Below are 23727 nucleotides of genomic sequence, written 5' to 3'. Positions count from 1 at the left end.
TTTGTGAATAAACGTCCCTCCGGAGCGTTTGCAATTAACTAGAGCACCTCTAGTGGTCGTGTAAGAAACAACATACACTTTCAAACGTGTCTCTGGGTCGTAATAAGGGCATGAACAATCGGCCTATATGGTCGTTTTTTGTAGGAGGACAGGCTGAAAAATAAATCTTTTAGAAACGTTGACTCCTCTCTGTATTACTCCCTCTCTTCATCCCTCATTCACACAAAAGCAACATTTGAGATCAATTTATTGTTTGTGTGACATCATAAAATGTTGTCATGGTAACTTCCCTGAGTAGAATAACACTTGCAGACAGAATAAAAAAAAACGTCACCTGCCGATCAATGCTGCGGTTACTTCGAAATCCTCAGAATATTGTAGCAGCTAAACACAATAGCAGTATTGATCAGGTGCTGGCAAACTTGGAGATGGAAGGAGTAACTGCACACTCATAGCTCCGGAGCTTCAGGAATAAGGTAAAATCTTAATCACGATTTTATTACAAAGAAATGAATCACTGATAGTTATCATTTATTAAAACTGTTAAAGAAGGAACAAATAATACAGTTGATCTGCTATTAAATCTGCCGTATATGTTTTTATTTGTGCAAATAAATATTCAAATATGCCATGAAATTGAACTGGCAAGCTATGAATGTCTTATCTCAGGTCAACTAATTTTCCCAATCAACAAACCATATCAAAATATATCTTATTAAAGGTCGTCATCACACCAAATAGGAAGTCCTGAAATAAAAAAAGGCTGTGCTTGTCCAAAGCTGATATGCATATACACGTAAACATCCACAACCACATGGCAGATGCCACATAAACCCAATATTGCATTTTTTTTTTATGTAATAAGACTGCTGATAGGAGGTCTTTGTGGATCTGCGAAAAACCATGGCGACGGTAACAAAAACAGGATAACATACAGTGTCTCTCTCGCTCACTCACACACAAATACACACAAGATCTATGCACAGCGTGATCCATCACTCCAGTAGAGCGTGCTCCTGCATCACCCCAGCTGAGGCTGAGTGTTATTTTTGGGGCCAAGGCTCATCTCTGTTCACAGGCGATAAACATGCAAAGGCAGGCAGACCTAGATCCAAGAGTACAGACTGATGCACACCGGAAAAAAACCCAACTATTATGCAAGCCACATTCAAAAGGATCTCACAGTGTGCAAATGAGCTGAGGGGAAAAAGCATAACAGAGAGCACACTGTACTCGTGTAATCTTTAACACCTTTTTCCAACAATATATTAACAAAAAGAAAAAAAATTGGTCTGTCTTAATAAGAAAATGTCCATTGTTTTGAGGCAAACGAATCACATAACCCAGTCTGTAACAACAACCTTAGGCACCCTGCAAGGTTTGTATTTAAACATCCTGGATTCAATACAACAGCAGTCGTGCTGACGAAGCTGCATATTTTATAATCAAATCGCACTAAGCCTTCTTCGCTTCCTTATTCCATTAAGCAATCCTTCTTGTCCTTTAAGGCTTTATCAGTATTCTGGAGATAGAGCATCACATTATGCAGCGCCAACTACCCTGGCATTATCTCTGCTTGTGACAGATCGGCCTGCCACAGTGCAGTGTGCATTAACATTAAACAGCTTGGCTGGCCGTCTGCCTGCCTCTGCGTCCTCCACGATTACAAGGAGACTCGGCAGCCATGAAGGCAACGTGGAAAGCACCTGTCACTGCCAATGGCACGCCAAAAAAAGTCCATGAAATTCCTCCACCTGAACTCCTGCTTCACTTATGAACAGCACTTCAGAAAATGGAAGGAAAATATGAAATCCAATAAGACTGGAGTACTCACATAATTTGATGCCAGGTCGGGATGTAGATAGTCGATTCCTGAAATGTGATTTTGACATTAATCAGTGATATAATTAAGCCTGAGAGGAGGTGCTTTACAGAGGATACTGTGACCTTCAGTGTCTTCTTCACCACATTTTCATATAGTTTGGTTCTTTACTCAGGAAACAAATAACTTAACAAGAGGCGCTTTCACATCAAGTACTCTTCCCAGGAATAGTTCCCGGAACTTAATTCCCCGGAACTCTTAAATTCCTGAACTATCTAGTAGATCGCGTTCACACCGGAATAAGTCCCTGAGGGAGGACTACGCAAATGAAGCATGGATGTATAATAAGAACTGGATACAGCGTCGGAGGCGGGGTCTCGTTCTTTCCTATGAGAGCTGCTCATTGGCGCATGAGGACAAAATGGCCCAACTTTTGAGAGAGCGAAACATCACAGATTACCCATCATGCCTGGCTGTCAGAGCAGAAGAACCCATATGTGCGCTCACGGAGCATGCGCCCCTTAAGCCCCGCCCCCGGAGCTCCCACTCTCGGCTCAGTAGAATTAATGGAGACCGAAAATAGATTCGGCTTTTAGTGGATTTTACAACTTTAAGGACCTAATGATTATAATAAGGGCTATAAAATAGTTCATATTTTTATGAACTATTTATTTAGATTAAAAAAATGATCCGCTGATTTCCAGACATCTCTATCCCAATGTTAGTCGATGGGAAAAAGTATTTCTGGGCCCAGTGACGTCACGGACTGATACGGAAATTGTAGTACCGCCGTTTGGACACAACGAATATTTTCATCAGATTCTGGCGCACTTCCTCGGGGCTTGAAATGAAGCCGCTGACGTCAATTCTTCTTCTTCTGCTTTGGGTTTACTGGCAGGTCGCAAACAACTTCAGGGCGTATACTGCCACCCGAAGTCCCGGAGCCCCCCGGGTAAATCGCCAGAACGCCAACACCTCCTCATCAATCCACCGCTCCCACGTTTTATTTTGTGTTGCCATAAGTTAGTCTCTCTCTGTTGGTGCGCTGGGCTAATGCTAATGCTAATGCGAGCAAATAAAATGGCAGCTTCACAAAAACTTTTCGGAGTTTTACGGGCCGTGGTTTGCAATTTGCCCAGCCAATCAGAAATTGGAACCTTTTCCTCCCCAGCAAAGTACCACCTCTCTAGCAGGGACTGAAAAGGGGTGAAAAGGTTCCCGAAAAAAAGTTTGAGTTCCAGATCTTTTTGGTGTGAACGCAAAATCCCAGGAACTATCGGAACTAGTCCTGGGAAAAGTACTCCGGTGTGAAAGCGCCTAATGAGTCAATTTATGAATCGATCAACATATAATTAATTGCCAACAATTTGATAATTTGCTACTATTTTCTTGATTTGATACCTTTTTTTAAGCATTGTCGTATTATTTACTTTATTATATTTGTGTATTTTAATCTACTGCCAATTTCCACACCATTTCCCAACACTATACTATCAAAAAGGTCATACACTGATACTGTATATTGCATCTATTTTAACTCCAAAATGTTTTTTCAGAGATATACCGAAAGGATTGAAGATGCTTCATTAGAGTTTGCGAAAATTCCACTACATCTTAGGCTTGACAATTATAAAGTTGGATTTTCAAGTTGGGTTTCGTTGCACAGTGGGGAATAGCTTTAGTTGTATGTCTCATATTAAATCACACTTTGATTCAGTGAATCGCTTTTAACACAGAATGACAAACAATCTAAACAAATGCACTTTACCGAATTGTAGTGGTTACCATACATACTCTTGAAAACTACTTTTTTCCCATTCCTTATAGATATAAATAGAGTTACTAATCGAATGTGTACGACTCACCGTCATCCATGATGGCGACGGTAACTCCTTTGCCCGTGTAGCCCAGTTGCCAAGCTTCAGCCACATTGAGATCCAGCCCAGGGGTCCCGTCTGCCTGGCCCGTGTTTATCTAATCACAGAGGCAATATGGAGAACATCCATGACTCATGGCACCCAGGTGAGCAACATACAAACATTAGTCAACATGGACCATGTGTGTGTGGGAAGAGGAGGCTATGGATAAGGACTGTTTGGGGGTGTGAGAAGGGGGAGTAAATGTCAGCAAGATGAGTTGACAGCGAGCTAACCGCAGCGTAAAAGTCACGCTTGCCAGTTAGAGTAAACAAGAGGGGAGGAAACTAGGCGGCGTGAATGCAGCGATGATGTGGCACGGACCTTATTGGCAAGACTAATTCATGAATGAATAACAACGTTGATTCAGAAAGTAGTGGGGAATATGCTGGCCTCTGAGTAATTAGGGTGGAAGAATGGTGGTTCGAGCTGAAGGTCAGGCTGCATGCAGACTGCTGCTCGGCTGATAACTCACCAGATACCACTGTTTGGTGAATAGAGGGTCACTCATGTTGACTTCAATATCATTGATATCTCTGTAGCCTCGCTTCTGACGATCAAAACCCTCTTGCTCAATGACATTCTTTACCTGGGGTGGAAAAGCAAAATAAATGCCAGGTCAGAGTCAGTTCAGGCAAGAAATGATATCACAAAAACATTTTCTGAAAGGATCATACAAAGGGCAAAATGAAATTGTTAGTGCACAACAGTAACTCGGCTGGAACACGTAAATAAACTTGAAATATGACTTGGTATGAGGGTTGAGATGGAGGTTTGTGCTGCTCTGTACGTAGGAAATCATCAAAGCCAGCTGTGCTCTACTGTACCATGAAGGCAGAGCATCATGTAAATCAATAGCCCTATTCTTCCCCTGCTAATCAGAAGGGCTTCAGCTGGAGCCAAGGCTTCCAAACTCACCTGCTACACAAGAGATGGAGTCTTTTTTCTCTGCTCCCTGAGTCCATTTTTAACAAAAAGCCATAGCAATTACACTCACAAATACGTTTGTGTTTCTTGGAATCATCAAAGACACTTAAAGGCGGATGAACAGCTGTGTTTTGGATTGAAATTGCTCACTGAAAGCTGCCACAATACTAATAACCAAGCAGTAGATAACGTAGGACAGAGGACATAAATGATGAGGATAAATGTCTTGAAATGTAGATGCCTTATTAGCTGACAGCTTTTATAGAAATGACTGGCAATGGTGTTGTATTTTAATTTCTGCTGCATTTAGAAATCAATACACTCCTAATATTTCACTGCCTTCATCGTTGTCAGCATTTGTGGAGAGGACAGCAATCAACAGCAGCCAATACATGTGTCATTCCTAATTTTAAATGGTATCCAATGAGCTTTCATTAAATAGTCCCCCATTCACACGTTAGGAAAAACTGAAGAGGTTAAAGTGAGGTAAAGGAAGTATGAGTCATTACATCTATTAGAGTCTGGCAATGTCTGAAGTATGTTGTACTTTATTACTAACAGTACCTTTCACCAAGGTCACAGAGGAACAATTATATAATTTGAAAGGTTGGATCCTTTTTATGTGTGTGGGTGTACAGGTAAGGCCCTCTTTTAATAAAATGAAGCACTCCAAACATTTAATGGACACTCATTGTGTTCTATTATCCTACCTTAAATACTAATAATCATTTAATACTAAACAAAAAAGGTATTTTCCAGCTACATTTTGAAAGCATGTCCCTGTGGCTTAATGTTCCTCTTGTGCTCACCATGAGCAAATTCACTGCAGTGACGGAGAGAAACAGTCATTGTCCGGTGTGTTTACCACCACAGATAAGAGAGCAGAGCACTTAAGATGGCCTTTTAAAATGGCCAAAGCCTATTCATCCGGACCTCTCTTTTATGGCATACTCTAGAGTCTAGGCAATCAGGATGCACACACACTGCAAAACGACACGTCTGTAAGTCCTTTAAATGACAAGTCACTTCTGGGAAAAAAAACCTATTTGCATATTAATCTTCTGTCTGGAGGATTTAAAATGGTGAAAACTAATGTATTTTTTCGTTTTGATTTGGCCTTATGTCACATTTGCTGTTACATAAATGCATTCAGAGGGAAACTACCAGGACTTTCTACACAGTGAGGTCTCCCTGCATCCCCCCCTTCTCTCCATCCATCATCATTTTATTCCATCACTTGGCAGGAGAGCAGGTATTTCCCTTGAGATGACATGTCATACTGCCCACTCACAACATCAAACTGTGCCTGTGCACCGCCATCACTCGCCGCCTTTGCCCCTTTGCCCACTGCCTGCTCCCAACGCTCCAGTTCACTTCAAATCAAAGAGCTTTGCTGCCTCTCTCCTTTCTCCTTGTCCTTATCCTCCAGGCTTTCCCAGACATGGGCCTTTCAGGGCCAGGGATGCTGCTCATTCGCACAGATCTATTCTACTGTCCACCTTTTAAAGACAGATAGATTGTATTTGTATCAAGTAAAAATAATATGAGAGAAAGGAACCACATATGGATGGATAGGCCAAGCCAGGATACATGCATGAATAGAGGTCTCAATTGAAATCCATGTAGGGCATGTGTTGTAAAAGGACTGCAGAGGACAAGAGACATAGAAAAGGAATCCGAGGAATAAAAGGAAAAGCTAGTGGGTAAGTCAAAAGTGGGTCAGCAGGCTCCAGTAATAGAGTTCAACAAAGATTAGGGCTTCTGGGACAAAACATCCATCCATATACATTCAAGGCTTCTGCTCAATTGAGTGTTGACTCCTTTCATTTTTCATTTCAATCTTTATTTCGAACAGATTTAAAAAAAATAACAAATAAAAAATAACAAATGTGAAAAACAGAATACCGTATTGTTAAAATACAGTATTTATCCACATTCATGATAATATTTATATATTCAACGAAAATAAAGTCTTCATATTAATAATAATACAAAATCATATGTGTCCGAAAGGGAGTAGGAGGAAGCAAATGCTTGTTAATTCCCACCCCTTACTTGATCAATGATTGTCCTTTAAATCATTATGCAAGTTATTCCTACATACATTTATACATACATATACAATAATTTATCATCTTCAATCACCTCTCTTCATTCTCATAGTTATCCAAAAAGTGTTTCTGTACATCCTTTTAAACTAAATTATGCTTGTGCTTTGTTTTAACTCCTGCTCCAACCCATTCCATAAAATCACCCCACAGGTTGTTATACTCATACTTCTCAGAGTTGTTCTGACCTTGAGTTGTTTAAAATGTAGATTTCCTCTCAAATTATACCCACCATCTCTGTTTATGAACAATGTTTTTTATTTCCTATAGTAGATTATGTCTTGCTCTGTACATGATTTGTGCCGTTTTAAATTTAACCAGATCAGTGAACTTCAATATGTGTGACTTCAAAAATAATACATTAGTGTGTTCAAGATATCCAACATTATTGATAACTCTTATAGCCCTTTTTTGTAATGTGCATAACGGCTGTAGGTTGGTTTTATATGTGTTTCCCCAAATCTCCACACAGTAAATCAGATATGGCAATATCAGTGTGTTATATAGAGTATACAATGAGTTGTAGTTCAGAATGTGTCTGGCTTTTCCCAGTTTTGCTTTTACATGAGTGATATGAGGTTTCCAGCTGATTTTGTGGTCTAAAACCACACCAAGGAACTTAATTTCATATACTCTTTCTATGTTTATGTTATCTAGTATTAATTCCACCTGTGGATTTGTTTTATATTTTCCAAATAACAATCTTTGTTTCGCTTATATTTAATGATAATTTGTTTGTGTCAAACCAATGTTTTACTTTAATCATTTCTGCTGTTATCACTTTAATTTCTGCTGTTATCACTTTAAATGAACACAATAAAACTACGACAGAAATGTCAAACTCCTATACTGTATACATTAATGTAGATGCAACGAAATCCTTTCTTTTGACAGAACTGCACTTGTAAGACTGAGAAATACACATCTACCGCCTTGAGACATGGGAGAAAGACACTTCAGAATGATAAACAGGCAACATTAAATCAGGCTAGCTGACCTCATCCATTCTAGTGATGCATAGAAATCAATAACTGCAGTGTTGCATATGAGCATGTCAAGGATCTGATTAAAACCCGGCGTCTGGAATGTAGACCTGGCCATGTCCACACTGTCACACTTCCATTAGCTGTATTAGCTCGTTGGAGTGGCTCGCATATATTTTCATTAGCACCTTTCACAACCGCAATTAGAGGGGTTAGTTGATTGTCTACAGCAGGACCTCCACTTTCACCGCCTCGTACAGTGGGCAGCGCTAAACACACACCAAATCACCCAGCCCAACTGTTTATTTAAATTAGAGCTTCAAGACACAACAGATCCTTGGTATTAAGTAGATTTGTCAATTCATCACTGAGTCCACCCAGATAAACAATTAATCTACAACTAGTGTTCAGTATTTTCACAACACCAACACCATTAGCTGGTTCCAGCATCTTGAATGTGCTATAGTTGGATTTAAGAGAAAGGAAAAGCAATTAGCGGATATCACCTTGAGCGCTAGGAAACTGTGATCCACATCCAAAATGACATACATTATTTCAGCCATTGGACTTAACCTATGAATGCTTTACAGAAGGCATATAAACACAAATAATACACAAACAAAAAATATGAAGGAACCCGATTCAAAGCAATACAAAAAAACATCTAAAACTATCACCAAAAGGCATGTTTATAACAGGGAGTTTAGATAAGTAATTTGGAGCTGGATATTGAATTAGTGGCATTCCACGGGGTTTTGAGTTGCCCTGATGCCAAAAACACTTTATTTTCTTGAAAATAGAATCAAAGAAAGTCAAACAGCATCAATGATCTTAGATAATGATAGTTATATTGGTACCAGACCAGATACATTTTTATATATATGAACAAATGTTGTTCTCATTCATAACACTCCGTTCGATGTTTCACTCCTCAACGCGTATGCAAACAGAAGCATCAATCTCATTACGCCAATCCTGATTGGCTGGTGATCTTGACGTCTACGTCAGGGAATCCACCCACCCTTTAAGTAGCTTGCGCTACGTCGCAGCGTCATTCAAACACCTCTTCTCGCTTCAGAGCACATCTCGAATATCAGTCGCTGGGCTAGCTTAACGGTCCACAGACTGAACCCAAGCTAACATTCGGTCGACGGGCGCTTGCCGGTTACTTTTTTGCTTTGCAGAAGAATTGAACAAATATTACAACCCAGTCTCACGGCATTTCGTGTTCACCAACACGATTTTTAATCTATTGATTCGTGTTCACCATCACGATTTGCCCCTTTTTTTTTTCGTGTTGCACAGCACGATTTTAAAAGCAATGTATTTCTACTGGTAACGTGTTTCGTGCCTGCAGGCTGCAGCACGTCTTTTTCTCCGGTCGGGTCGTGGAAGACCGGAAGCTGTGTGGTTCATAAAAACATGTTCTTACTCAATATCAAGCCACAGTTATTGCTTTTATTTTAAATCGTATAATTTCGGACTTTTGTTGTCGTCTGTGAGGAAAATAAATGGGGCTCAGAGCCTCAGGATACTGAAATCTGTATTTTTTAAATCTTTTTTTCCTTCTAATTTGTTATTCTTTTCAAAATAACACACTGTTATTTACTCACCAATAACACACAATTATCCTTGTTTTTATTTATTGGTTTAATTCTATAATCTCGGGCTTTTTTGGCGTCCGTCAGGAACTGAATTTCAAAATAAATATAACCGGAAACAGACGTAGGCATTTAGAGCGATTACCCAAGATCGTCAGCTATAGTTTTAAACTCGCTGATTGGATGTGTTAGCCGCAATGCATTCTGGGAGTTGGTGTTTATATTATATGAAATCCGGAAAACATTTTAAAAGTATAAAATAATACTTAATTCCGAGTGCTCTTGCTTTTCTCTTTGAAAGTCATCACATAACGGCATTGTAATACACGGTTCGGCTGCATTACATATTACAGATCTGCCGTAGTTCTTTATTTAGAGAGCCCTGATGAGAAGACCTTTGGAAAAACTGGAAGAAATGGCGCCGAAACTGAATACTTGACGTGGATCATAAATATATCAACAATTAAAAAACATCTTCAATTTCTCTTCACACAATACGTCTCCTTGCAGTATCAACACTAATTCGGCTGACTTTTACATTTGATCTAATTCATAGATAGGTTATATTTACACCATAACGGTGCACAGCTGATATAAAAGGACTGTAGTTTTTAAAGATATTACTGATTTTCTTTGAATGTAAGAATGTAAATACTGAGTCTGAAATAGTATAGCAATATGCTGTAAAATGATGTGAAAGCATGCATAAAACTATACATCTTCAGATGTTGTACATACACACTAATAATACAAAGTTATTATGGCTGTGTGTACCTTGTGTGCACCTCCTAGTGGTTAAAGCACGTTATTGAATTATTGTTTTTATGTGTTATATTTGATTAAAAAAATATTAAGAGTACATACTTTCATAGGGGGAAAGTATAAATATAGAAATATATAATATAAAAAATCAAGAAGATACTATAAGTGATCTCTACAATAAAACAGTTTATTGCAGGATGTACACAGATATTAATAGGAGGAGGTGCAAAACAGAAAAACAGATTAACCTTTATTTAAACATTAAATATTAAATATTAAGCCTGACAAAGTAATTAACGTCTAATATATTGCTTTCCTGCAATGTTAACTATGTTGAAGCACTTATTTTAACTGATATTATACACATTAATTATACTCTTATGTATGTAGATAGAATAAGAAATGTGCAGAATATGACCGTTTAATGGTGGAGGTACACACATTGATAGATGTCTTGTAATGCACTGTTGAGGAACCTGTGACACAAGTTTTTCATTCATTGCATAACTACACCGTAGTTGTGTATGATATGTCAATACACCTTTGAGAATCTTTAAAGGGATGTGCAAAATAGCCATAATATACAGTCTTTAATGAACTATTAGTAGAGAATAACGAGTAATGAATATACTTTATTACTTGTGTCCATTCATGTCAATTGCAGATACATGTGTAGTCTTCTCAAGCACCAACTATCAAATATCTCTCCTGATTATTGGCACTTGACAATCACCTTACCTGAATTTTACTCAGGTGTAACTAAAGTCTGATTTAAGGGTTGTTTATATGTTTCACATAATTAATCAGAATCTGCAAAGTAACTCAAATAAATGCAGTGGAGTAAAAATACCAGGTTAACCTCTGAATTGTCGTGGAGTAGAATTACAAAGTAACAATGAGCTGTCATGTGGGTATACGGCATTATGGACACAAGTGATTTTCACCCATTTATTAATTATATGTTTTACATTTGATAACACCAATGTGTTTAATAATGGCAACTTCTAATTGTGGGAAAAACGAAAACGTTCAGTAGAGACGTCCCATAGAACATTTTGCGAAACACAATAGCCAGCATGTGTAGTTCTGGGGGGGTGTTCGATTCCAGTTTTGGATAATCTGGCGTGGTTTCGTTCCATTTCACAAAGATGTTTGACGCTCTGCGTAAGGACTGTAGTCCTAAACGATAGCTGGGGATTATGGGTAGTGTAGTGTCTTCGGCCATCCTAAACTCAGAATGTATGTTGACAATCGCAATGATGTTCGAAATGTCCCTTATAGGCCTACGTCTGTTTTCGGTTATTTTTATTTTGAAATTCAGTTCCTGACGGACACCAAAAAAGCCCGAGATTATGGAATTAAACCAATAAATAAAAGCAAGGATAATTGTGTGTTATTGGTGAGTAAATAACAGTGTGTTATTTTGAAAAGAATAACAAATTAGAAGTAAAGAAATATTTAAAAATACAGATTTCAGTATCCTGAGGCTCTGAGCCCCATTTATTTTCCTCACAGACGGCAACAAAAGTCCGAAATTATACGATTTAAAATAAAAGCAATAATTGTGGCTTGATATTGAGTAAGAACATGTTTTTATGAACCACACAGCTTCCGGTCTTCCACGACCCGACCGGAGAAAAAGACGTGCTGCAGCCTGCAGGCACGAAACACGTTACCAGTAGAAATACATTGCTTTTAAAATCGTGCTGTACAACACGAAAAAAAAAGGGGCAAATCGTGATGGTGAACACGAATCAATAGATTAAAAATCGTGTTGGTGAACACGAAATGTCGTGAGACTGGGTTGAATATTAACACACCAGTTAATATTGTAATCTGACCCGTCGTTTTTTCTTTCGAAATAACGGTAAGGTTTGATTTTTTTCAAACAGCAACATACCTGTTGCTAGTTTATCCCTCCGCACCGACACCACGGCGAGCGGGGACGGACTCTTCTCTTTCTCACACCAGAGGAGACGGAGATAAGAAAGATATTAACACACCAGTTAATATTTTTTGGAGAAAAATCTACCCCCTCGTTTTTTCCTTTCGGAATAACGATAAGGTTGGATTTCTTTTCTCGATAACATACGAGCTTGTCCCTCCGAGCCGACACCCCGGCAAACGAGGATGGACCATTCTCTCCCTCACACCAGAGGAGTCGGAGGCTCGGAGGCTCGGCTCGGAGGCTCGGCTCGGAGGCTCGGCTCGGAGGCTCGGCTCGGAGGCTGCGGGTTTAAGATCTCGGGCACAGACTCACACCAGGTCTGCTCGTCCTGCCTTGGGCTGGAACACGCACAGGAAGCTATCGATACCCCCGGTTCGTGCAGGCATTGTGCCCGCTTAACCATCAAGAGCCTCCGCCGACGGCTATCGCGCCAAGCTAGCCTGTCGGGACGGGACCCCTTCATGTCCGTTGATTCGCCAGCCGGCAATCGGGACATGGTGGCGACCGCCGTGGAGATTGAGCCCCGCGCTGTGTCAGGTTGGGGCTCAACAACGGCGGTAGCCGCGGAATCGGAGCCCCGTGCCGTGTCAGGCTGGGGCCCGGTGGCGGCAAGAGCCGCGAGAGCGGAGCCCCGCGCTGTGTCAAGCTGGGGCTCCCAACTGGACCTCACCGTGGTTCCACCCGTGGAGGATGTCCTACAGCTGGATCATATGGAGGAGGATGAAGAGGATGCCTCTGAGTTCCTCTTATCCGACTCGGATGAGCACGAAGATGACATCTTCGTTTCATCTGCCCAGGCTGCCAAGCCGGAGGCGATGTCCGCTCCCCCGGGCGAAAGTACACCAGCTCCGCCCAGCCTCAGTATGGACTTGCAGACCGTGTGCCAACGCGCTGCGTCCAGGCTGGACATCCCCTGGCCTGAAGTGGCCAAGGAGACCTCCAGATCTCGCTATGAGGGTAGAACTTGCCCCAAGCAGCGAGGATGAGGAAGCAGCTTCTCCCAGTCTTTCCACAGATGCTGGACGAGGTGTCAGTCTCGTGGAGAGACCGCCCTTTCAGCAATAAGGCCCCAATCCAAGGTGCCTCCTCTTTGGACTGTGTCGGCATGGAGAAGCTCGGCCTGATCCACATGCCGCCCATGGAACCGCTGGTGGCAGCCCACCTCCAACCGCGGCTGGCTTCGGCACCGAGCAGGAACCGAGCTCCGCTGCTCGTTTAAGTCACACAAACACATGTCATCACTATTGTCTTTTAATAAATAATTTTCCACTATCGTTTCCAGGCTTAAAGCCAAGGGCGCAGTCAATACAAATGAGAAGAAAGACAATAAAAACAATAAACAGTCTGACGTCTACCCCCCTTCCAAGAGTGGCTGCTACCTCTCTCAGAAGGCGGACGATGGACGGGGCTGTGAAGGCATCACCGCCACGCGCATGCGCAGTGTCGACCGGGGTTGTCAACCTGGGGTACCACCGTGTTCAGACACTAGAGGGCCCCATAACACAACAAATAGAGACACTGAGGGCAGACGACAGAGCTGTGACATCTCCGCTCACTTTGAGAAGCGAAAAGTGGAGGATGCTCACAGATTCTGCTTGGGTTTTCAAGACAATAACACGGGGTTACAGACTCCAATTCGCTGTCACCCCCCCTCACTTTTCGGGCATTCTGCATTCGCAAGCCCGGGGAGAGTCGGCCCATATTCTAGAGCAAGAGATCCTCTCGCTACTAGACAAGAAGGCTATATCTATAATACCCTCCGAACAGAGTCAGAGCGACTTTTATTCCAAGTATTTCCTCGTTCCCAAACGGGGAGGGAACAGGATTCGGCCTATACTAGATTTGAGGGCTCTGAACAAATATCTCAAAAGATACAAATTCAGAATGCTCACTCACACATCTCTGTTGCGTCTCGTGCGCCAAAACGATTGGTTCACATCAGTCGACCTGAAAGACGCGTATTTCCACATCCCAGTATATTATCCACACAGGAAATATCTGAGGTTCGCCTCTCAGGGTGTCTGTTACGAGTACAGAGTACTTCCCTTCGGTCTGTCTCTCAGCCCGCGAGTGTTTGTACGGTGTACGGAAGCCGCGATAGCCCCGTTAAGACAACAGGGTATTCGCCTGGCAACTTATCTGGACGATTGGCTCCTTCTCGCACAGTCGGAGCAAGAGGCTATTACGCAGACGAATGTCCTCGTAAAACACCTGCTCGACCTGGGTTTCGTAATAAACACAGAAAAGAGCATGTTGTCCCCAGCCCAGACTGTACTCTTCCTGGGCCTACGTCTGAATTCGGTGCCCTTTACAGCCCGCTTGTCAGCAGAGAGAGTGAAAGCCTTTAGGGCTTGCCTCGCTCATTTCCAGCCACGCAAATATGTTCTCTTCAGATCATGTCTGCGGTTACTGGGGCTCATGGCGTCAGCCATCCTGGTGGTACAACTGGGACGCTTACACATGAGGGAGTTTCAGCGCTGGGTAGCTGCCCTCAGACTGGACCCCGTGCGTCATGGCATATACGAAGGTCGACCTGTGAGGGGTCTCTGGAGCAGAGACCTCCAACGGTCACACATAAATTATCTGGAGCTTTTAGCGGTGTTCCTCACCCTGAAACGCTTTCTGCCTTTTCTCAGAGGACATCATGTCCTCGTGAGGACAGACAACACGACCACAATATCGTATATAAACCGCCAAGGGGGTTTGCGTTCTCTCCAGTTACACATGCTGGCACGCAAACTGATCTTATGGAGCCGCGTTCCCACCCCTGGCTCTGATACCCCCAACTCTGGCCAGAGTGAGAGAACAACGCCACACACTGATCCTAATAGCTCCACACTGGCCTGCAATGTACTGGCTGGCGGAGATATATCAGCTGCTGTGCGGGCAGCCGTGGCAGCTCCCACTACGCAGGGACATACTGTCTCAGGCGGGGGGGGGGGGGGGGGGGCGATTTTCCACCCACACCCAGAGCGCTTGGCACTATGGGCCTGGCCCGTGAGTGGTACAATCTGAATATAGTGGGGCTCCCTCAGAAGGTGATAAACACTATTCAGAGTGCAAGAGCTTCCTCCACCAGGTCTCTCTATGACTGTAAGTGGAGGGTGTTTGAGGAGTGGTGCCTTCAAGAAGGACACATCTCTTTTCAATGTCCTGTCAGGGTGATTTTATCATTTCTACAGGACCTGATTGATAAACACAGAGCTTTCTCTACGATCAAATTGTACCTGGCTGCTATTGCTGCATGCCATGTGGGCTTTGAGGGAAAGATGGCCAGCCAACATCCCTTGGTCTGCCGTTTTATGAAAGGGGCTCGCAGGCTCCTCCCTGTTTCCAGGTCACTGGTGCCCTTATGGGACTTGGCAGTGGTTTTAGATGGGCTCACTCGACCTCCATTTGAACCCCTGGAAGAAGCTGACATGAAACACCTGTCACTGAAGACAGTGTTGTTACTGGCTCTGGCATCTGCCAAGCGAGTCAGTGACATTCATGCGCTCTCTGTACATCCTTCATGCACTCAGTTTGCCCCGGGGCAAACGATAGTGTTGCTGAAGCCCAACCCTGCCTTTGTACCTAAGGTGGTTGGCTCATGTACCCCCATTAACATTGAGGCATTTCCTCCGCCACTTCGTTCCTCTGAGGAACAGCGGCCGAATTTTCTGTGCCCAGTCCGTGCTTTACGCACCTATATGGACAGGTCAAAAGAGTTTCGATGCAATGACCAACTCTTTATATCCTGGGCTAACCCTCATAAGGGCAAGCCTGTTACCAGGCAACGGCTCTCCCACTGGATTGTGGAAGCGATTGCTCTGGCTTATACGAGTCAGGGTTTGCAGGCACCAACGGGCCTGCGTGCTCATTCTACTCGTGGACTGGCTACATCCTGGGCTTTGTTCAAGGGTGTTTCCATCCAAGACATTTGTGCAGCAGCGAGCTGGTCCTCGCCGCTCACTTTTGTCCGCTTTTACAGGCTAGATGTCTCTGCTCCTAGTGTGGCCCGCGCAGTGCTGGGCCCCGTGTTGAGACAGGGTTCTACCTGTTAAGTTCTGGTTGTTTTGGTGATTTTCGAGATAAGCATGTCTAGCAATACGGGAGTTTCAATATCCCATAGTGAGACATCGAACGGAGTGTTATGAATGAGAACTATAGGTTACTTACGTAACCCCAGGCTCAGAGTAACATGAAGTGAGATGTCTCACCAGACGTCCCTTCTTGCTAAGGCGAAGCGAGAAGAGGTGCTTATTTTGAATGACGCTGCGACGTAGCACAAGCTACTTAAAGGGTGGGTGGATTCCCTGACGTAGCCGTCAAGATCACCAGCCAATCAGGATTGGCGTAATGAGATTTATGCTTCTGTTTGCATACGCGCTGAGCCGCATCCTATAGAGAGACATCTCACTTCATGTTACTCTGAGTACTGGGGTTACGTAAGTAACCTATAGTTCTTCTGTCCTTCCTTACACACATGAACCATACCCCAATATATTTAAATGTATATTCTATATTGAATGTTTGTTTATGTTGGCTTCTTATTTAGTTAGTCCTGTATGTAGTGGCTCTTAATGCCATGTGGTCTGTCTATGGTGAGCTCAGTTTGCTCTGCAGTTTGAAAGGTGATTTGTTACTGTATTGCTGAAGCCCTATGTTGGACTGTTTACTACATGGACACTCAAAATAACCCTTGTCATGCAAGGTGAAGGGGTAGCCCCACTCCTTTAGGAACATGTACAGAAAACACACAGTGCTTTTATTAGTGTGCGTCTGTGTGTGTGGATGCTTACCCTGCGGTCTTTTTGGAGACGCTGTCTGTTGCGAGCACTGCGCTTGCTCCGCCTCTTTGAAGTGTCCTGAGGATAGAAGTGGAAGAGACCCTCTCCAAAGGAAAGCTGGGTAAAATAAAAATCAACAGAGGCAGAGAGATCAGTGGCAGAAGCCCAAATGAGAGTCAACACAGAAGCAGCAATAACAGAATATATGGTAACATAAAATGTAACAGAAGGACGGCAGGTCACCTTACAAATGAAAACAGGAGCCCGGATTCCCTGGCTTTCCCCGTGCGGGCTATTTTAAGACACTGGAGAACAGTGCTGGAATTAACCATAATGAAACCACAAGGGCAGTGAAATGACAAGCATCATCCAGAGCTTTCCCTGCGGCAGTTTAAAGACCCCCCTACGCTTCAGTAACAGCCAGGGTACGGGTCAATTCTCAAAATAAACGCTTGCAGATGCGCCTGTCAGATCTAATATGGAAATGAAATTCTCACGGAAGCACGAGGATTATTCTCATCTTCCGCTGCTCTTTAGGTCTATTGTTGTGGCCCAAAAACATAGATGAAAGCTCATGTATGTGTCGCAAAAAAGCAAATACAAAGCCGCACATCCATTGAAAGCTCTTACAATAATCAAGGGTTTTTTATTAATCTTTGCTGATCTCCAAAATAAAAGAGAGAGAGGCTTTTATCTCTCTTTTGTGCTCACATTTATATGGGTCTGGATGTGCCCCGGTGTTGTTAATTAAGCAACAATAGCAGATAATTCAAACGACACGGATTGTTTAATGATGCTTATCCCATTAAGACAAATATAGCTGCAGATTACATAACCTGGGAGGTAGGGAGGCAGATAGAGTGGGGGGTTATCTAGTGCGAGAACTAGCAAACAAGACTAGCACAGATATGATATTATGACTGAATGGTTATAGACTGAAATAATGTTTTTTCTGTGGAGGTAAAAAAAAAGAAATCAGAAAATCCCTATTCAGAGCAGCGTAGACACTCTCTGTTCACAGCTACGCCTCACTAGGCTCCGGCCAATTTCACCCACACATTTATTTTGACATGTGACAAGTCACACACACTGCCAGGGAATTATATCCATTGGTCTGCCATAAATGGCTTGTTATCTCTTTTGACTTGTTTTGATACGTGCTGCATTTTTCAAGCTATTTGAATACACGTATGTCTCAAGTGAGTAAAACCATGTCTGCTAGGAAGGCCATAGTCACGATGAGCAATGTAAATCCATCATGTTTTAGAAATGTCCAATATTAAATAAGGTTGAGAAACAGAACCTCAAATTAATTCAATATAAATAAACACATTTCATCCCATTCATTATGGGAATTTAATGACTTAACACATGGGTTTGAATTGTCAATGTTCTAAAAGCTATGGCTAACCTAAACCTCATGTTGTGAGTGATGTAATGAAGGTAATAACATTATTCCACAAAATAAATTACGTATTTTGCTTTATGGGACACAAACTGGATGTGATCTTCTAGTCCCCGGGGCTATGCCAATGGGCAACCTAGCAGCCAGAGCCTGCATTTGATGACGTCATCAAGCCAAAGTGTAACGAAGTCAAACCAGCTTTATTCTCTAAACTGAACTGCTTTGTTTTGCGCAATGTTTGACTATTTCTGAGGAAAGTGAAGATAATGTTAAGTATACCAAATAGCTTAAGCTATGTTTCAGGACTAATTACTTTGGTTTGCTATGAGACATGAATTCTTAAAGTTTTTCCCTGAAGAGAAAAAACAAAACAATATTTCCCGTAGTGGCAGAAAGCGTGACAGTTTCCCCCCGAGCATACCTTGCGGGCACTGTGGAACCCATGTTGTGTTGCAAGTTGGTGCGCCTCGTCCTGTGCGCCCTCGTGCAGCTGAACCAGGAGATGGTCCGTAGAGACTCCTTCTGCAGCCTGCGTCGCGAGCAGCAGCGCGTTCAGCAGCACTATAAATCCCACGGCTGTCCGATGGCGGGGAGATCCACACATCGTGTCTGGCTTGTGTCAATCCGCCTGTCTGCCTGCCCGTCGGAGTGAAACCAGTGTGCGGGATGCTCCGCGCTAAAGATGGGAGGAGGACGAGGTGGAGGAAGAGGAGGAAGAGGAGGAAGAGGAGGAGGAGGATGTAGAAGGGGTCGAATCAAAGCTTTTGCGGACGCATCTCCACGTCGTCAGCTAATGGAAGTTATTTTTCTCCGAGGTGCAGCCGCTCTTGCTGTGTGGTGCGAGTGGGGAGGTTTTGTGTTGTGGACCAAACCTGCATCCTCAGCTTTATCTCTCCTCTTCCTCCTCCTGTCATCTGTAATTAATTGTACCTTACTCGCTCCGGTAGTATGTGCGCGTGACGTTGTAGCCTTCCAATGAGCTCGAGCGGGTGGGTCCCGTTTCTTCCTCCCCCCCCTCCCTCCCCCAGAAGAGCTAGGGGACACTTTTCAGCACTTTGGAGAGCTCCACCCATAACCCTCAGTGTTGATAGGAATTGTATCGATTAGTGTGATGCTGATGGCCTTTTTTGAAGAAAAAAAAGGTACATTTAAATCCCGATATAGGGAATAATGTGCCATACAACTCATTTTGACCTTTATGAACAAATACCTCTTATAGAATTCCAATGGGCACATATCGAAAATATACTATTCACATTTGTTTTCAAACAACATGATGTAAAGCTCCTTTTCACCCAGCTCAACCCTCTTTTTGTAGTGGAATGTAAGAACAGTGCCATTTGACTATAATTGGTAATTTGGACATGAACAGCAGGTTGTTAGAAAGAACCGTGAACTACTTCTCCTACAAAGGCTGCTCATTAAAGGACTCCAGCTCCCCTGCTTTCCCCCTGCTTCCTTGCTGCTATATGATACATGAATGGGTCACTGCTATAGTCTGATGTAACAGTGATGTGAATGTGTGAGGAAGTCAAGAACAAGCGGGAGAAAAGAGTATCGGTGAGTGATGCTACAACTTTCCCTTTCGCAGAGAAGGTTTAGTGAAAAGAGGCATATATGCGTACTGCTGCACAGCTGGAAAACCGTGGTCTTTTCAGTTCAGGAATATGGACCTGACACTAGTCAGTCACCAATGTGGCAGCTCAACAGAGATTTCCCCAGAGCCATTTTCATTCAGTGGCCCATTTAAGAATCAGCAGGTTGTCCAATTAGCAAAAATCTGTATGTGTTTTTATATACAAGCATGTGGACTGAGTGCAGCATAATTGATTTGTTTTTCAGATTATAATTACACTGCTGTTGTCCCTATAAGTTCCATTGTCTAAACTTGCATGACTGTATGCTTGAATTCAGCTATTTTAACAAAATGGAGCTAAAACTAATTTTGCTAGCTCATCTCAAGTATTAACATTCATAAAAGCAATTTCAAGATGTGAAATCAGTGATGAGAAATAATCAGTTTTCATGCTCTGCAGTCATACTGGTAAATCATTCACTTGTTCAGTGAAATGTGAGATGAAAATCTACATGGTAAGAATAATAAAAGCCTTATAAAATATGCATATTTTATTAACCATGCTTTGTATTCAGAGCGATCATCCCTGTGCACCTTTTTAAAATATTACAATTCATTATAATAATGGCATACTGTCACGTGCAATGTTCACTGTTATGTAATGTTACAAAGGTGTGGTACCCAGAGAGTGCAACATCACGTGGATCAGTTATCACCGAAGTCTGGAAAAATAATGAAGGTGAATTTTCTATAAGTGGATCTGCTTTTATTAATCACTGTTTCCATACTCCCTGCAGACCTCCTCCCACACTCCTGCAATTCTGCAGCCCAGAGATTATTTATTTAGCTCTGGCACCCAGCAACCTTCTCTTCTTCATCAGTATAACCATTCTTCACTGCTGGGCCCTGGTGACTGATCACACTCGTGTTTTGCCTGCTGATTCACATGCCACGCATCCCCTCCATCATATACGTCTGGAAAACCTGTAAACAAACAATGTAGCATCATCTGCTTTTAGGCAGTTGTTTTATTCTGAAATGAAACGCAATTGATATTGTGAGAGGAGTAGGCGTTTGTATACCTTTTTTAAAACTGCTCCATCTCCCACTTGGTGAAGCAATACTCAAAGCACCTCTGCTTTGCACAGGTCAGCCTGTCATCTCTGCAGAAACGGTCTTAATTTGACATGGTGGAAATCCTGTCACTACAGTATCATCAAGTTGGTTATTCAACATTTATGTTCAATACTAATCAACACAAAGATGTACAAAGAAAGATAGTATGTGGGTTAACTAACTTAATAAATTACAAAGCCAATTATCCTTATTTATATGCTACATAAAGTACTTAACATGAGAGAAGAGTATTGTAACATCTATGTTTAATCTAATAAGAACAAAGAATATAAATACAAATAAAACAGCAGGATAAGACAGGATGAAAAAACAAGCATCATGTAAAAATACTTTATGAAAAAAACAATTAATGGTAAAAAGACATGTCTTAAGATTTATTTTACAGATTGTGAGCCTTAAGACCTTCAAGCAGACTGCTCCAGATTTTGTGCAGAGACCAATATCAGAGATACATCAAATTAAGTTAGAACTGTGATCTTATGCAATCACAGAGATATATATCTGGGTTGCTTCTGCGAAATGGAAATAATTCTTGTGGTTTCTGTGTCACAATCTTAAGGAGAAGCCAAATACAGCACTCGAGAAACCAAGGAGAATTGGTAATAAACTTTATTGGAGATTCCACTGGATCTGAGGAATACCAAGCAGTTTAACGCACCGGAGGACAGCGAGCAGAAGGTGAGTCAGGGACAGGCAGAGAGTCAGGGAGTAAGCGAGGCGGTCAGCGTAGATACAGGCAGGGTCGGATAACAGGCCAAACAGGATAGTCGAGGGACAGGCAGGATCAGGGAACAGGCAGAGCAGGCAGATCGAGGACAGGCAGGGTCGGAACCGGGTAGGCAATCTAGTTTCAAACGCGGGAAAGACAAGCATGAGGCAAAGTACAATCTGGCAAAGAGTGTGTGTAAGGCACGGGTTTAAATACTGGCAGAAGAGAAAGAGAGTGAGCTAACGAGTGGGTGTGGAAAACAGGTGAGACAGGTGAATGGAAAACTACTGGTGAATGATGGAGCAGACTATGACATTCTGATAATATCACCAAGTGGTAGCATACCAGCTGAAAATAATTGGGCCTTAGATAGATCCCTGTGGGGCACCACAAGTTATCAGAGAAGTGCTTATTTATGGCCATATATAAATGTCAACTAGTTAAAGGTCCCATGTCATGCTTTTCCGATTATCACCCGTCCCCTTCTGTGTTATGTAGCTTTTTCTGCATGTAAACGGTCTGCAGAGTCACAAACCCTCAAAGTACAACCTGTAGCGAGTAAAACTCTAACACAGAAAATACCTGTCTATTCTGCCCCAGAACGCCTCGTTGGAAATGTTTCTTTTACATTTTTTTTCTTCCTGAGTATGGTGACATAACCACGTCCAGGTCCAAATGGACCAATCTGTGGAGCTCCTCACACACACACACACGCACGCACACACACACACACACACACACACACACACACACACACACACACACACACACACACACACACACACATTCATTCAGCCTTATCCTTTCTCAGCCGCGGCTCCGCCGATTTCTCAGCCTGAATTCAGCCTGAGTTGAGTTCAGGCTGAGTTCCGCTGTGTCTCGCTGTCTCGCAGACCCCATTCAGCAACCAGGAAACGACACCAGTAAGCCAGCTCACACTTTCCACTCCTCGAGCCTCAAAGGGCGCAGCAACGTCCCGCCAACACGGCACCCAGACCCCACGCAGCATTCTCATCTGTTTGTCATTACTGGTGTCCTTTTCTTGTTGCTAACAAACGCCGTTGTAACACAAAACACACATCAGAGCACAGTGGGCTCATAGGGAGGGGGGGGCAGGAGCTCCAACAAGGCGTGTAGGACAGAGAGTGAATACACATACTATACAGAGATGCTGTATGAGAAACCATTGTGAGTTTGGAACATTGAACAATGTAAATCTATTCTAGTAGACCTCAACAATGGAATTATGATCAGTAGAAATGGCCATGACATGGGACCTTTAAGTGAAACCTGAACCATTTTTGATAATTTAAGAGAAATGTATATTAAAACTATAATATACTCTTATTATATTACTTCGACCTTTGGAAAGGAAATACAGAATAAGAAAAATCTGGTATTCATTATGTCCTTTCACCTTACCTTCATGTGATACTTTAACTTTTATAATAATTCTTTATATAAAGATGCTTTTAAATTGATAACATGGTTTTTATGGTTTACATAGTTTGTATTTATTTCAGAAATCATCTTTATTAATACATGAATAAAGACTTGCACTTGTTCTTGACCTTGGAAACCACAGGTTGAAAAATAATTCCCAACCCATGGTTCAACTTATGTGCTGTTCATGAAGTAATAAATACATGAATGATTGAAGACATTTCAATTAAGTAAAAAGCATCCTTGGAAGTAACTCTTACCACACAATAAGGGTTGAGACAACAGCCTCAAACAGCTCGGTAGCTCACAGAAGACTTTTACTGCGTTGGTAATATCTTAGTATTACTCATCGTTTCCTAATGCCTTCGAGATCCTGCTGATTACACATGGAAAAGAGACTTCAGAGCACAATTCAATTAAAGATTGACTCTTTGTAATCTGCTGTTATGCAATTTTCCAACTTCATTGGATACTGAAGAGCCCGTAATAATAGCAATCACATGTTCACATGGCAGCACTTACTGTTGGTGGATAATTTAGTTCCAAACATAATATAAAATGATTAGGGGTTAATAACGCTCTAGAGAGTCTCTGGATAGTTGTTGTTTCATACTTTATGAT

At 42.3% G+C, this 23727-nt stretch overlaps 1 protein-coding gene across 1 annotated transcript in view; it reads right to left on the bottom strand.

Annotated features, from left to right (window-relative positions):
* The window catches only part of pcsk2 (proprotein convertase subtilisin/kexin type 2), a 39853-nt gene extending 20658 nt beyond the window's left edge, over positions 1 to 19195 (bottom strand). Inside the window, exons 1-5 of the mRNA XM_034100029.2 lie at positions 18663 to 19195; positions 16849 to 16953; positions 4214 to 4327; positions 3688 to 3796; positions 1835 to 1872 (exon numbers count right to left, since the gene is read on the bottom strand). Of these exons, the coding sequence (XP_033955920.1) occupies positions 1835 to 1872; positions 3688 to 3796; positions 4214 to 4327; positions 16849 to 16953; positions 18663 to 18845 (549 nt within the window). The 5' untranslated portion in view covers positions 18846 to 19195. The remainder of the gene's footprint in view (positions 1 to 1834; positions 1873 to 3687; positions 3797 to 4213; positions 4328 to 16848; positions 16954 to 18662) is intronic.
* Between the last annotated feature and the right edge of the window lie 4532 nt (positions 19196 to 23727).

The sequence above is a fragment of the Pseudochaenichthys georgianus genome, chromosome 15, assembly GCF_902827115.2.
Source record: "Pseudochaenichthys georgianus chromosome 15, fPseGeo1.2, whole genome shotgun sequence".
NCBI classification, from domain to species: domain Eukaryota; kingdom Metazoa; phylum Chordata; class Actinopteri; order Perciformes; family Channichthyidae; genus Pseudochaenichthys; species Pseudochaenichthys georgianus.
Note: the sequence above shows the minus strand (reverse complement) of the source record. Positions and strands in the feature narration are given on the sequence as shown.